Source organism: Diospyros lotus, chromosome 7, assembly GCF_014633365.1.
Source record: "Diospyros lotus cultivar Yz01 chromosome 7, ASM1463336v1, whole genome shotgun sequence".
Classification (NCBI taxonomy): Eukaryota; Viridiplantae; Streptophyta; class Magnoliopsida; order Ericales; family Ebenaceae; genus Diospyros; species Diospyros lotus.
Window position 1 is genome coordinate 4,389,600 of NC_068344.1, and position 15,001 is coordinate 4,404,600.

General features: G+C 36.2%; 2 protein-coding genes, 1 long non-coding RNA gene and 1 pseudogene across 3 annotated transcripts in view; 2 read left to right on the forward strand and 2 right to left on the reverse strand.

The window, feature by feature from the left end:
• Positions 1 to 2,683, reverse strand: part of LOC127806972 (uncharacterized) — a 40,466-nt gene extending 37,783 nt beyond the window's left edge. The window contains exon 1 of the long non-coding RNA XR_008024548.1: positions 2,540 to 2,683. This is a non-coding gene — a long non-coding RNA (uncharacterized LOC127806972). The remainder of the gene's footprint in view (positions 1 to 2,539) is intronic.
• Positions 438 to 2,734, forward strand: LOC127806971 (uncharacterized acetyltransferase At3g50280-like; annotated as a pseudogene).
• A 1,606-nt stretch (positions 2,735 to 4,340) lies between these two features.
• LOC127806390 (protein ENHANCED PSEUDOMONAS SUSCEPTIBILITY 1-like) lies at positions 4,341 to 5,093 on the reverse strand. Its single transcript, XM_052343640.1, has one exon. It carries the CDS (start codon positions 5,028 to 5,030, stop codon positions 4,341 to 4,343), a length of 690 nt encoding a protein of 229 aa, XP_052199600.1. The 5' UTR covers positions 5,031 to 5,093.
• An 836-nt stretch (positions 5,094 to 5,929) lies between these two features.
• On the forward strand, positions 5,930 to 7,401 carry LOC127806970 (uncharacterized acetyltransferase At3g50280-like). Its single transcript, XM_052344613.1, has 2 exons — positions 5,930 to 6,395; positions 6,518 to 7,401. Exons 1-2 carry the CDS (start codon positions 5,945 to 5,947, stop codon positions 7,345 to 7,347), a joined length of 1,281 nt encoding a protein of 426 aa, XP_052200573.1. The 5' UTR covers positions 5,930 to 5,944; the 3' UTR covers positions 7,348 to 7,401.
• Positions 7,402 to 15,001: the final 7,600 nt, after the last annotated feature.

A 15,001-nucleotide genomic window follows, 5' to 3' on the forward strand; every position in this document is an offset into this window, starting at 1 on the left:
TTGGACTCAACCCAATAACATATTCCTGGAACCTGACTAACCCAACCATAGATGTGGGTGGGTCCCACATTAATGGACTGTCACCCTATCTTGCCTTACTCTTTTTGTTAATTTAAAATGAATAATTAATTAATAATAACATTAAGCCCAACAAGTAGCTACACTCTAAATAAATAGAAGGATAGAAGCTGATCGAAAGGGAAGCAAAAGTTACAACATACATTATTCGCTTAATCATCATAATGTTAACACCCCACCCCCACCAGTCACATCCGTCCACGTCACAACCACCGTTCACCGGTGGCCGTCCCCAAAGACTTTTCCCCCTAATCGCCCCAGCTTTACCCTACAGTCAGTCAGTACCCCTCCTGTTCTCCGTCGTACAATTACACCCCCGGCCCCCTCTGACGCCAGTTTTGTCCTCTTTTGTCTTTCCACCTCTCGAATTATCCGCTTTGATCCAGTGCGTCGCGGCTCAGGTGTCTGAAAACAACGGCGCGTGATGGAACAAATCGTTCGGTGCCCACAAGCCATCCAAGGGACAAGGCTTCTTCGAGTCGAGCCTGAGCCACGGCTTCCTCTTCCCGCTCCAATGCAGAAGGCTCACCGGATCGGGATGCAGATCCCCTCCGGGTTGTCACCGCCGAGTCCGTGCTGGTTCTACCGGTGCTTCAAGCCTTCCACATTTCTGGCGAAAACAAGCAGAAAAGGCGGCAACGAGCCCAGCTCGTATATCCTATACTTCTTCTGAATCCTCATCCAGTTCTCCAGAATCTTTCAGAAAATCAGGAGGCTAGAGAATCTTATCAGCTTTATTAAAGTATCTAAATTATTACATCTCTATAAGTGGGTGCGTCTGTTAGGTTTGGAGGCATCCGTCTTCTTCCGCCACTTCTTCTCTTCCCATTGTAAATCTATCCACTGTATCCCTCCCTCCCAGTCCGAGCCAATTTCAGAGCACAAATAAAAGCCTTCAGACATCATTTTGTAAGCTCTCTGTATCGATCTCCAATCTTTATTTTCATTATAATTCCTAATTATCTTCTGTTATTATGAAGCGTTTTGATTTTAGCCAGAGCCATGTTATCTGCCTAATTGTTATGTTTGTGTCATTTTGTATGCATTAGTTGTATACCTCCATTGCATTGTTAGTGCACGTCTTTAGATATACACACATCGTGTGTATATCTATATATGTCATGTGCACCATAGATATAGGGTCCCACGTTGCAGCATCGTGGGATAATAAACAATTATTACAATCCACACATTACGGTCAATATATATCTTAAATCAAGCGTCGCGAGGGAGCCGACAAGCTACCTCATTATATTTATGTTATTATAAGTACATATTCAAATCTAACGGTTAATTTAAGATATTAAAAATTCTTTTTTTATTTTATTTATTGGGTAAAATTAGAATAAAACATGATAGCTGACAAGTTGTGTATTATCATATTAATTAATTAAAATTAACATTGATATCGAGTTTTAATTTGTTTTTACGGTGTCTGTCTTAGTAATTAACATACGGATTAACTACAGAACTAATAAATAAATGAATTATATGCGATTGCCAGTTATCGAAGTCATCACTTCATTTCAGCCTCTGAGAATGGCGGATATCAAAGTCATCTCCACCGATACCGTCCCAGCGGCAGCCGCCAGTGGCGCATCGCCACACCGGATAGAGCTAACTCCATGGGATCTCCAGCCTCTTCTGCTCGGCCCCATCCAGAAGGGCCTTCTCTTTCTCAAACCCACTCCACCTCAACAACCACAACACCAACACTTTTCTGTTGTTCAGCATCTCAAGCTCTCTCTCTCTCGCACCCTCGATTTCTTCCCACCCCTCGCCGGCCGCCTAGGCGTCTCCCACAACGCCGACGGCACCTCCTCCTTCTTGGTCCGCTGCAACAACGCCGGCGCCGACTTCGTTCACGCTGTGGCCGATAACGTGACCGTCGCCGATATTCTTGAGCCGGTGTTCGTGCCTCGGATTGTCCCCTCTTTCTTCCCTCTCAATGGAGTCTCTAATTTCCATGGAGTTTCCATTCCCCTCATGGCAGTCCAGGTAACCGAGCTGCTCGACGGCTTCTTCATTGGTAAGATCGCTCGCTCTTATATCACCTCTGAGCTGATAAAAACTAAAAAATACTAATTTAATAAAATATTTCAATTTAAAGAATTAAATTCAGATTAATTAATTTAGATTATCATCAACAGGATGCACGATGAATCATTCAATCGGCGACGGCTCGTCGTTCTGGAATTTCTTCAATTCTTGGTCGGCAATATCGCGTGGCTCTCTCTCCATATCGCGGCCTCCAGTCTTCGACCGGTGATTTCCCGGCGATACCAAAACTCCCATTTCCATCCCTTTCTACTTCGATCAAATTCAAGACAAGTTCATTCTACGGCCGATGGAAGAGCGGGTTTTCCACTTCCCCAAAGAGAAAATCGTCGAGCTCAAAGCCAAAGCCAACGCTGAGATGGAATCAACCATCATTTCCTCTCTCTAGGCTCTGCTGGCTCACCAATGGCGATCCGTGGCCTGCTGCCAGCAACTCAACTCGGCCCAAGAACTGAGATACATGTTAACGATTGCCGCCCGGTCGAGACTGCAACCTCCGCCGCCGGAAACTTACTTCGGGAACAGCCTTGTTATTGAGATCTTGACCGCCATCGCGGGGGAGCTCCGGCGAGAGGGACTCGGCAGGGCGGCGTGGTGACTGAACAGAGCGATCTGCTCGAAGACAAGTGAAGAAGTGTTGGAACTGTTCAAGAGCTGGGTGGAGAATCCGAAGATGCCAACGCTTGATGGATTGACGAGTAATTGTTTGACCACCAGTAGTTCGTCGGGTTCAATGTGTATGGGAATGACTTTGGATGGGGAAAATCGGTGGCGGTGCGAAGTGGGGCGGCGACGGCAAGTTGACCATATTAGCATCACTTTACTTAAGGATAAATTTAGTATTTTTATTTTTAATTAATTTGTAACAATAAAATTGTGTATAATTGTTTAAAATTAATTAAAATATTGTCGTTATTTTTTTTTTTTGGCATATAAATCTAGGTTTTCTCAAAAAAATAAAATTTATCCAATTATAAAATTTAAGGGGGATGGATTTAATTTTAGCCTAAAAATTAAAAAAAAAAATCATTGCCACCCAGAAACCAAAGAAAAGAAAACAAATTAAGTATTGGAATTAGGGTTCTCTTATTTTTCTAGGAATTAAGGTTTTTTTTTATGAAGTTTTGATTAATACTAAAAATAGATGGATCAATTGCTGGGAAAGCGACACGCAATGATAAGCCTTCGAGTTCAACTTGAGAAATACTATGCTTTATTTGTTATATAGTTCTAATAAGTTGACGTAAAATATATAAATTATAATAATTTTACAAAGATTTATAGTATTTTTATTTAAATTCCTAATAATTTTATTTAAAATTAATAATAAATTTATTTATTATTATATATTTAAATAACACTATTATAAATTTATATAAAATTGTTATGAATTTACAAGATGGACGTGAATCTGTCAAATTTGATTGTGAAAATTATGTGGAAACGTCTTGAGGGCACCGTTTAAGTGTTTTTAAAATATTAAAAAATAACAAAAAATATTTTTGAATAATTTTTATAATTTCAAAAATATTTCATGTGTTGTAATATTAAGAAAATATCAAAAATATGTTTATGAGATAAGGAGATTAGGGATGGAATTTTGATTTTTGATATTTGTTTAAATATATTATAAAATTTATGTCTATTTTTTAATTTACTTATTGTTTATAACTTTATATGTTTATTTTTTTATTTTTTTTTTCAAAAATATTATATTTTATTTTTATTTAATATCGTGTAACTTAACTTACGTGAAGACATTTGTGGATGGAGAGCAGATGGTGGGGGCCAGCAGGGGAGGGGTCTCAGTGTACTGAATGCATCTATCTTCCAAGCCGACACATCCCACGAGCCTCCAGACAACACGGGGAACCAGATCTGCAGACGGGCGGAAGTGGGGGGATTTGGCTAAAAGATTTGGGCAGGCGTGAGAGAAATTTAAATATTATATAATTTATTTAATTATATATTTATTAAAAATTAAAAAATTAAATATTTTCAAGTTTAAATGTTATTTGAGAGCGTTTTAAAAGAATCTCCCCCTTAATTTTTCAAAAAACACTGTTTATATCTTATTTAATTAATTAAATATTTTATAATTTTACTCTCTAACAAGTATCATATTTTCAACCTTATCCCTTTTCTTCATCCCTTTACATTTTCTCTTTCGTTGCCTCCTTCTAGCTTCTACGCAATCGTGACCTCTAACTTTCGTCTCCAGCTCCTTCATCACGGCCAGTGTTTGCTTGAACGGCCAGTGTTTGCTGCCTAGTTCCTCCAGTGTTTGCCGCCTCGGCGTCTCCCACAGCTCCTTCGACGAGCTCGGTTACTTGAACGGCCAGCAAGGGATCGGAAACTCCATGGATATTTCGGAGACCATTGAGAGGGAAGAAAGAGTGGACAATCCGAGGCACGAACACGGGCTCAAGGATATCGGCGACGGTCACGTTATCGGCGACCGCGTGAACGAAGTCGGTGCCGGCGTTGTTGCAGTCGACGAAGAAGGAGGAAGTGCCGTCGGCGTTGTGGGAGACGCCGAGGCGGCCGGCGAGGATAGGGAAGAAATCGAGGGTGCGAGAGAGAGAGCGCTTGAGATGCTGAACAACAGGAAAGTGTTGGTGTTGTGGGGATGGAGTGGGTGGTTTGAGAAAGAGAAGGCCCTTCTGGATGGGGCCGAGCTGAAGAAGCTGGAGATCCCATGGAGTTAGCTCTATCCGGTGGGGCGATTGAGCTTCTGGGCTGCAGGCCGCTGCTCCGACCGTAGTGGTGGAGATGAGCCTAACTAGCCGTAGTGTTTCCGCCATGTGTTGTTCCACACTGTGATGCACGGCACGACCGAGGCTCTCTCTGCAGCACTGCCCAGAAGACATAAAATGAGCAGAGACTAGAGTCATGCAGAAGCTATGTTACATTAGGGAAATTCTATTCGCATAAGCTATGTTACATGAGGGGAAATTCTATTCACGGCGAGGTTTTAATTTTTGTAGCTTTTTTTGTTAAATTTTTTTATTATTTTTTAAAAATTATATTTTACTCTTCTCTCACCTCACCATGTCATCTTCCTTCATTTTTTACTCTGCACAATCATTTCATCTCTTTTTCTCTCTCATTATACCAATTTCTTTCTCTCTTACACCCATCTCTCCATCTCTCTCTCCCAATGAACACACACAGATATGTATATATATATATATACAAACACACACAAAGATAATTTATTATAATAAAATAAATTTAAAAATATATAAATAAATAAATTATTTTTAAATAGTTATATTTTAAATAATTATAAATTAACTAATTATAAATTTTTTAACTAATTTTAAATTATTGTGAGTTAAATTTTTGATACTCAAAAGAATTTAAAATTAATTAATTTATCCTATTAAATTACTTAAAATACATATATTTAAAACTTGTAAGATTTTGCCCTTAGTAATTCGTTATTAATGTTGAAAAATACCAAAATGACGTTTTTCTCTTTCTTATCCACTCTTATTCTTTGACGGCATCCCTATTTTCTCTAGTTATGGCTATGGTGTACATATAATTTTTTTAATTATTAAGGTACATCCGATAGAGCTATAGACCGTAGACCGTAGATCTAGGGTCATATTTTTATTAATGTACAATGTGTACGGCAACCACCATAGACCGTAGATCTGGCGTCATATTTAAAAATACCAAAATTATTAATGTACAGTCAAGGGACACCATGGACCGTAGATCTGGGGTCATATTTTTATTTAATAATAAATTTTATGCGATTGCCAGTTATCAAAGTCATCACTTCATTTGGGCTCTGAGAATGGCGGATATCAAAGTCATCTCCACCAACACCGTCCAAGCGGCAGCCCAGATAGAGCTAACTCCATGGGATCTCCAGCTTCTTCTGGTCGGCCCCATTCAGAAGGGCCTTCTCTTTCTCAAACCACAAGACCGACACTTTTCTGTTGTTCAGCATCTCGAGATCTCTCTCTCTCGCACCCTCTATTTCATCCCTCCCCTCGCCGGCCGCCTCGGCGTCTCCCACAACGCCGACGGCACCTCCTCCTTCTTCGTCCACTGCAACAACGCCGGCGCCCACTTCGTTCACGCCGTGGCCGATAACGTGACCGTCGCCGATATCCTTGATCCCGTGTTCGTGCCTCGGATTGTCCATTCTTTCTTCCCTCTTAATGGTCTCCGAAATATCCATGGCGTTTCCGATCCCTTGCTGGCCGTTCAAGTAACCGAGCTCGTCGACGGCTTCTTCGTCGGTAAGATCCCGCTCAAGTACCATTTGTTTGACGTCTATCTCCGAAATACAAACAAGATACAAAAGAGAGAAAGAAAAAAAGTTGATCTTATAGGCTAATTTAATTTGGATTATCATCAACAGGATGCACGATGAATCACTCAATCGCCGACGGCTCGTCGTTCTGGTATTTCTTCAATTCCTGGTCAGAAATATCGCGTGGCTCTCTCTCCATGTCGCGGTCTCCAGTCTTCGACCGGTGGTTTCCCGGCGATGTCAAGCCTCCCATTTCCGTCCCTTTCCTCTCCGATCAAATTCAAGACGAGTTCATTCTACCGCCGTTGGAAGAACGGGTTTTCCACTTTCCGAAAGAGAAAATCGCGGAGCTCAAAGGCAAAGCCAACGCCGAGATGCGAATGACCACCATCTCCTCTCTGCAGGCTCTGCTGGCTCACGTATGGCGATCCGTTTCGCGCTGCAACCGCGTTGACGGCGAGATAAGGCTCATACTGGGGATAGGTTTAAGGTCGAGACTGCAACCACCGCTTCCGGAGGGTTACTTTGGGAACGCCGTTTTCTACAGAGAAGTGTCCACCACGGCGCAGGAGCTCGTAGATAAAGGACTAGGCTGGGCAGCATGGCAAATTAACGAAATGATTTCATCGCATACGAGTGAACGAGTGGTGGAGTTGTTCGAGAGCTGGGTGAAGGATCCGAATTTTCCGGGCTCAATGAAGTGGACGACTGAGACTCTGGTAACGAGCAGTTCCCCACGGTTCAATGTGTACGGCAATGACTTCGGCTGGGGGAAGCCGGTGGCGGTGAGGAGTGGGCCAGGGAACAAGAAGTCCGGGAAGTTGACGATATTTTCGGGCCGAGACGAAGGGAGTGTTGACATTGAATTTTGCATGTCGCCGGAGAAGTTGCAGGCTCTGGGGGCCGATGAGGAGTTCATCGGAGCTGTAACCATATGATATTGATGCATCTTCTATTAAATCTCAAGCCAAGTTCTTCTTCTTCTTCTTCTTCTTCTTCTTCTTCTTCTTCACCAATTTGCTACCTCCGCTTCATCTTTACTACTGGTTTAATTGCCACTATTGCTTCTTCTACATCAATTTATTATCGTTGTTTCTTCTTCACCAACTCCTTGATGCTCGTCTTCGTCTACAGCCACTCATTACAGATGCAGAGGGTGTTTGGCTTACCTTTTTAAGGTGGCTTTTAAGTCTTTCTAGTTAAGAGGCAGTTTAGCTGAACCCTTTTTTTTATTTTTTTTTCAAATTTATAAGTCTTTATATAAGTTGTGTAAATCTTAAAAGTTAAGTAAAGTTTGACAATATATTTTGATAAATATGTTTTAATTTGTCGTGTTTTGATAAATATATTTTAATTTATCACTTATATAGTTATATGTTTAATTTAAAAAATTGATAAACTATCACAACTTAACAAAAAAAATAAAAATGAATATATTATTAAATAATATAAATAAAATTTATAAAAAAATTAATTTTTAATAAAATAAATTATAAATTAATAATAAAATTTTACTATTAGATGTTCATAAATTATATATTATTATTAAAAAAATATTAATATAATATACATTAAAATATATATGTATATATATTAAATATATATATAAGTTACATATATATAATATATATACATATACTAGAACACATAAATTCTTTTCTAAACCAATTAACTCTAGAAGGATGGAAACTTCCAAAATAAAGCTGTGACACAACAGATACATTAAATTCGTCACCAAAGAATCCTGACTTGGATCAAAAAAATCTGGTCCTCGTTGGGAAATTTTAATATCCTTACAACCAAAGATTAGATCTATGAAGTAATGGTGCCTCAAGTTAGCCATATATCATAATCTCCGTTTCATTAAGATCAACACATTTACGGTCTGAATTGCTGGGCTATGCCGTCGTCCTTTTCTTGTTTCTTCTGCATTTGGGTGTGTATTTCGAAGAGAAAACAGGAAAATAGAAGGGAAACAGTTCCCAATTGATGAATTACTGACACAGTCAACAAAGTAACACAACTTGCCAAAAAAAGGGGAAGCAACTCAAAAATTAGATGTGCCCATGCCTGCAAAAAGTTACGTATAACATAAACAAAGTCACGAAGCTTTTCGATAAAGATAAAATTTCTTACACTATTCTCGATATATGTTAATTTTTTTAGGTTTTTTAAAATATTACATTGTCTCCCCTTGAGCACATGATGTCCTCGTCATGCGACTTTACAATCAGTCTCAACTCTTCCCCATCCAGTGTCCCCGGTCCAGTATCCCCAATCTTGGACTAGTACACGGTCCCCAATCCAGTACTCCCAACCTTTGACTAGTACACGATCCCAACACAGGGCCCGGGTCGGCTTTGATACCACCTGTAACGATCTACTCGAGCGATAGGAAGGACCGAAACAACTTACCCTAATGAGTCTACACGAACTTCCCAAGTTAAGCACGCTTAACTTGGGAGTTTTTTTGACAACATTCAGCCCAAAATGTATTAAGCTGATGTTGTTTCCTTTCTTACGCTATCCTCGATATATACTAACTTCTCTGGGCTCTCGGGGTATTACACGATCGACAAGAGACCACACAAAGACGGTAAGTCCAAGAAATTATAAAAAGAATACAAATATATTTTTGATTACCACCAGCAAAATAATCATTAAAAAAAAGATATAAAAGCCCCAGAACATAAGTCAAGTGGCGGAAAATTTGGGTTAGACAAGTGGCGGAGATCGCGCAAAGATAGTAATCCTAAAAAAAAAAAGATATAAAAAAATAACAAAAAATTAAAATAGTTGAAATTAAGGGCATCCCTGAAAGGAAAATTAGTTTATTCAAAATTTTTTACTTATTTTATTTCTGATTTAGATTTTTAGCTTCTTTTTTTTTTGCAGTTGATTTGTTTGAAAAATTCAAACTTGAATTTTTTATTTCTTTTTCAAATAAACATAGCTTATAAATAGGGGTGTGCACGATATGATTTGATCAAATTTAGAAAAATCTAAAAACCAAATGTATAAATTATGGTTTGAGGAAATTTCAACCCAATCCAAACCATTTTAGTAGTGAAACCAAACAATAAAATTATAGTTTGGTTTGGCTCAAACCTCAGTTTGGACAATATAAAATTTATATATATGTATATATTATAAACAACATATTTTATTAATATGTTAATTATCATTGTTTTTGGATTTGTATTGCCTTATGATTTTATTAGTTTAAGGTTTTTTTTTACTCTTTTTTAACTTTTTGCTCTTAGTGTTTTTTCCCTTGGTATTTTTTGCTCTTCATTCTTACTAATTAGATTGCTAATTTGTTTAGGTTCCCTTTTTATATATTTTTTAATGAAAAGTCAAAATAAAACTTATTGGTATAATTTATTTATATACAAATTTTTAAACAAAAAAATTGGCTATTTTGTCATTAAAATAAATTTTGGTATTAGGTTACTCAACAAAAATAATAACAACTTTTGGTGTAAGATATATTTTTTTATGTATATATTATAATATATAAAACAGTTTATGGTTTGGTTTGTGGTTTCTTGTGACAGAAACCCAAAACCAAACCATAAACCAATTTTTCTCAAAATTTAACGTTTTGGACCAAATTATGCACACCGGCCCCTACCCATAAATAGGCATAAATAGTGATCATGTAATTAAGAAAGGTGATTTCTTCCCTTTGTTGAATTTTCTCTCCCACCCTGAATTTCGTCTCCTCTCCATCAATTTTCTTCAACTCATTGATGTCCCACAATCAACCACCAATTGTCAAGAATACACAATAATTAGGAGAAAAAAAAAAAGGTGAATCTCTAAGTTGGATACTGCTGAATGAACTTCCATGGGAAACTTGAAATTTTTTTGATACGGTCCAAGGAAAGATCAATAAAGGAGACAACAAAATCTCTTACTGACTTAAATGGGATTTCAAATGGGATTTCAAACATGAAAGCAAAAATTATGTCCAGTGAGATGGGTAATCATTGAGATCTTCTTGTCCAAAGACTTAAAAAGATTATTGGAATCTTGGGTAAAAGAGGGCTAGTAAGACAACTATTATAATTATAAACATATGATTATTAAGGAAAGGTTGACTTTTGTGTTGTAAAATTATAAATTTCAGATTCTATGAAGATAATCAAAAAAGATAACAAAGCAATTAAATCTTAAAAATCGTCAATGTATATGAATTGTAATTAGGATGTATATTCTTTCATTTTGTTTAAGATTTCTAAGCTATAAATTGTAAGGTTATAAATAGAGAATATTGTGGTCATTTTCTTTTCTTTTTTGGCATATAAATGTAGGTTTTCTCAAAAAAATAAAATTTGAAGATAGATTGAATTTTAGCCTAAAAATTAAAAAATCATTGCCACCCAACCCAACCCCCCCCCCCCCCCCCCCCAAAAAAAAAAAAAAAAAAGAAGAAGAAGAAAACAAATTAAGTATTAGAATTAGGATTTTCTTATGGAATTTCAATTAATAATAGAAAAAGATGGTTCAGTTGCTAGGAAAGCGACACCCAATGGCTAGCCTCCTCATTCAACTTGAAAAATACTATACTCACAAATAGATTAAATGTATAGTTCTTACAAATTAAGGTAAAATATATAAATTATAATAATTTTATTTAAAATTAATAATAAATTTATTTATTATTATTATTATGTTAAATATCATTATTATAAATCTATATAAAACTGTTACGAATTTACATGGTGGATGTGAATTTATAAAATTTAATTATGAAAATTATGTGAAAACGTCTTGAGAGTGAGAGTGTGGTTTCAGCATTTCTAAAAAGAAAAAAAATTATTTTTGAAACTGCAAAAAAATTATTTTCAAATTATTTGTATAATTTTAGAAATGTTTTGAAGTCATGTTATAATATTAGGAAAATAACGAAAATGCATTTTCTACACGAGAAGGTTAGAGACAAAATACACGAGGCGAGAGCAGGCGAGGCGAAGAATGGCGGCGAGTGGCCAGTGTAATGGCGAGGGAAAGGAAAGAGAGGGAGAAGGGGATAAACAAAATATATCGCGATATATCATCCTTATAAAGCATTCTGTAAGAATGCTTCTATACAAATAGCATTCTGTAAGGGTTTTGATAATGTCACTTGTTTCTGTAAGGCTTTTGATAATGTCACTTGTTTCGCTGCAAGTTTTTGGTTTCTTAGTTTCACCCCAGCTATTTATGAAATTCATACTAGTGATTTTTAGAAATTTGCACTTTCACCTCAAAAAAAAATTATTTTTTGATAAATTATAGGATTTTTTCTTCTTAAAATACTAAGTATTACAAATAGCACTCTTTTCTTTTCTTTTTTTTGTAAGGACAAATCAACGTTGTGACCTATTTTTACCGAACAAATCAACTAACATGTGATTTGTTAAAAAAAAAAAGGGAAAAAAAAGACAAAATATGACCATGTAATCCTGTTATATATATAATAATAAAAATATTTATATTAAAGGGTATGAAAATATTTAAATTTATAAACTCGTGTTTACTATAAGTAGTTCATCCCTAAAGTCACCTTTGAGAGCTATGATATTATATTTTAAATCAACAAAAATCATCATATTGCTAAACATTTTTATTTTCTCCTGAATTTAGAAGAGATTAGATATAAAAAAACGTTTAGTAGTAAAAGAATATAATAGATGAAAATATTTCCATTATTTTTTATATTCTCATCTTTCAAATAAGGGAAAAAAATCTTTTATTTTATTTCAAAATTTCACTCAAACACGATGAGAAAAAACTTATTTTAAGAGTTATTTAAGATATGTAATACCATTAATTTTCTTTGATTTTAAATTTGTAAACTATGTAATAACGGGGACTATCCAGAGAATTGAAAAGTACACTATTCAAATTGGAGACTTCAAATCTCACCATGAAATGTAACTCCTACCAAACTATTAAGGGTTAATTACCAAAAGTTTATACATCAAAATTTTTTGATGTATCAATTATTAAATTTTCTTCAATTTTTCAAAACACACCGTGCATATAATTAGAGTTCATCATTAGAAGAATTGTTAATTATTTAAGTTTTACAATTTTTTAGAATTGAGATAAAATTGATAAACTTTAAAATTTGCTGTGGAATTAATATACTAATAAAAGTTTGATTTTCTTTGGTGATTAATCCAACTACTAACGTGGGTGGTCTTTTTGAACTACTTTTATAGTTAAAAATAAAATTGATTAACCTTAAGATACAATATTGTCCTATAGCTAGATACCTTGATGATATGAAGTGTAATACAAGCGACAGCTTGAATTTATAGAAATTAAATTTCCTAGGCTATAGGTTTTAAATACTATTTTAATATATATATATATATATATATATATTAGTTCGCCAAGGTTCAATGTGTATGGCAATGACTTTGGATCTCTTCGCACTAATTCCAGTCCTTGAAGGGAATATCCACGCCACGACCCTATTGTTTAGTTTAAGAATCTCCAAATGAATCAAACTTTGGGAAATACATTAAGCACGCGTGAACAACATCAACGCCAATCGCAATCAGTACTGATTCCTGGGTAGAAGCATCAATAAGACATTCAGGAAGCTTGCTTGCTTGCTAGCATCCATTGCATCCGTTACTGCGACTCTTCATACAGAAACAAAATTGTATCCAAATATATATAATAATGCCACCAAGCACACCCTTTTGACGTTAATTTCTTCCCAGGACAGGAGAGATCCCAATTCTGTCAAACCCCCCGGACCACCCTTTTTAACTTTTCTTCTCTTCAACACAAATCTTTCACCGGAAAGCTTGTAGAACAGCTCCCCTGTTCTTCAGACATTCACCAGCCGAGCCTCGCTAGAGAGTCACGAACCGTGAGCATGGAATTGGCGGTGATCCAGAAGATCTCCAGTGTCGACACAAGACCTTTGGCACGAACACGCATCGCGGGCCACTCGCAGAGAGTTTCTTCCAAGTTTCTTCCGACGAGAAATTGGAAGAACCTCTTCGCAGGTGGCTTGCAATACGTTCTTGGTGCCAAATGCCTCATGTCGACATGAAAGATCTTAAGGATCGCCCCAAAATCCACGCTCAAGGTTCACGACCCTCTAGTGAGGCATGACTGTCGATGTGGGAAAAACAGGGGAGCTGTTCTTCGAAAACATTGATAAAAAGTAAAACTACCTTGTAAGATAAAATTAATTGGGAAAACGCCTTCTCTTCTTCTTGGTCGGAAAATCAATCGAGCACAAACTCGACCTTGTTCTAGCTTTTTGGAGATATCATCAGAGAAACATCTTGCTGAGCCTGAGAACAAGTGCTAAAAGAGCGAGGCTTGATGGAATTGGGATCCTCAAATGGTGACGATGGGTATTTATGGTCATTCTGGGGAGTTGGTCGAGTTAGGAAGCATTACTAGAACTAGAAAGCATAGCTCGTGGATCTTCTTCACTTTACTTGGAAAATTCCAAGTAAACGAATGTGAATGCAGACGTGACCAAGTATTCAATTGGAACGCAATGTCGTTTCTCCTTTGTCCAGATTCTCAAAACGAATCTGTTGGGTTGCACTGTAATCATAATTTGTTAAACACTTGAACACAAAATTAAGATCGTAAAATTAATATAATTTTATACTAGATTATGCATTATAAGAAATAAAATTGTGTACTCCAATTGATTGATGATGAGGATGCTATCTCAAGATTAAAGAACATTTAATTTCAATTCAATCAGTTTTTTTCTCCTGACCTTAGTTAGTTTTCTATCAATTTATAATTATGATCTTATAAGTATTTGTTAAAAAATATCTTTAACATATATTATCTATGTATAAGGTCTTATTAAATTTGGGAGCACTAGCAGTCCAAGAAAACACCCTATAAACTAACGATATGCTCACTCTTGGACACTCTCACAATTCTCTCGGTTTGGACACAAACATCATAACAGAAATTAAATAAAATCAAACAGAACATAAGTAAAAACAAGAAATGCAAACCATAAACATGAGATAACAGATTTATTCTAGTTTAAGCCAATTGAATTAGCTCTACATCTAGCCTCTAAAACCTCCCAAAAGCAATCTCATTTGATTATTAAAATGATCAACACAACCCTCACGATTACAAGCCTTCAAGATTACAAACACTATTCTAACTCACTGTCTCTTCTCTTTCACTTTCTTGTGAGAATGAATTCTTCGTCTATCCCAGACCCCTGTCCTATTTATAGAACAATAGAGCATTAACTTCTAGAATTGCTATAATCGACTTTGACCTCCAGCTTAATTCTATTTACGAAGCTGAAAACCGCTCATCTATACCCCTAAATTCCGATGCATTCTTTTTGCAAATTGGCTGGATTACTTAAACAACATTCTAACAAATCTTTTGGGAGTGAATCACAACAATGGTAACTCATTTCTCAAAAGAGATCCCTTCAAGAAAACCTCTCCAGATTAGAATAAACAAAGCACGTCCAATTAAAAGTGTGAAATATGAAATCCCTCGAGACATGTTCCAAGCATTGCCTTTTCTCTTCAGTGTTACACAAGTATTGAATTAGCTGCCCACCTAAAACAAAATTCAAGG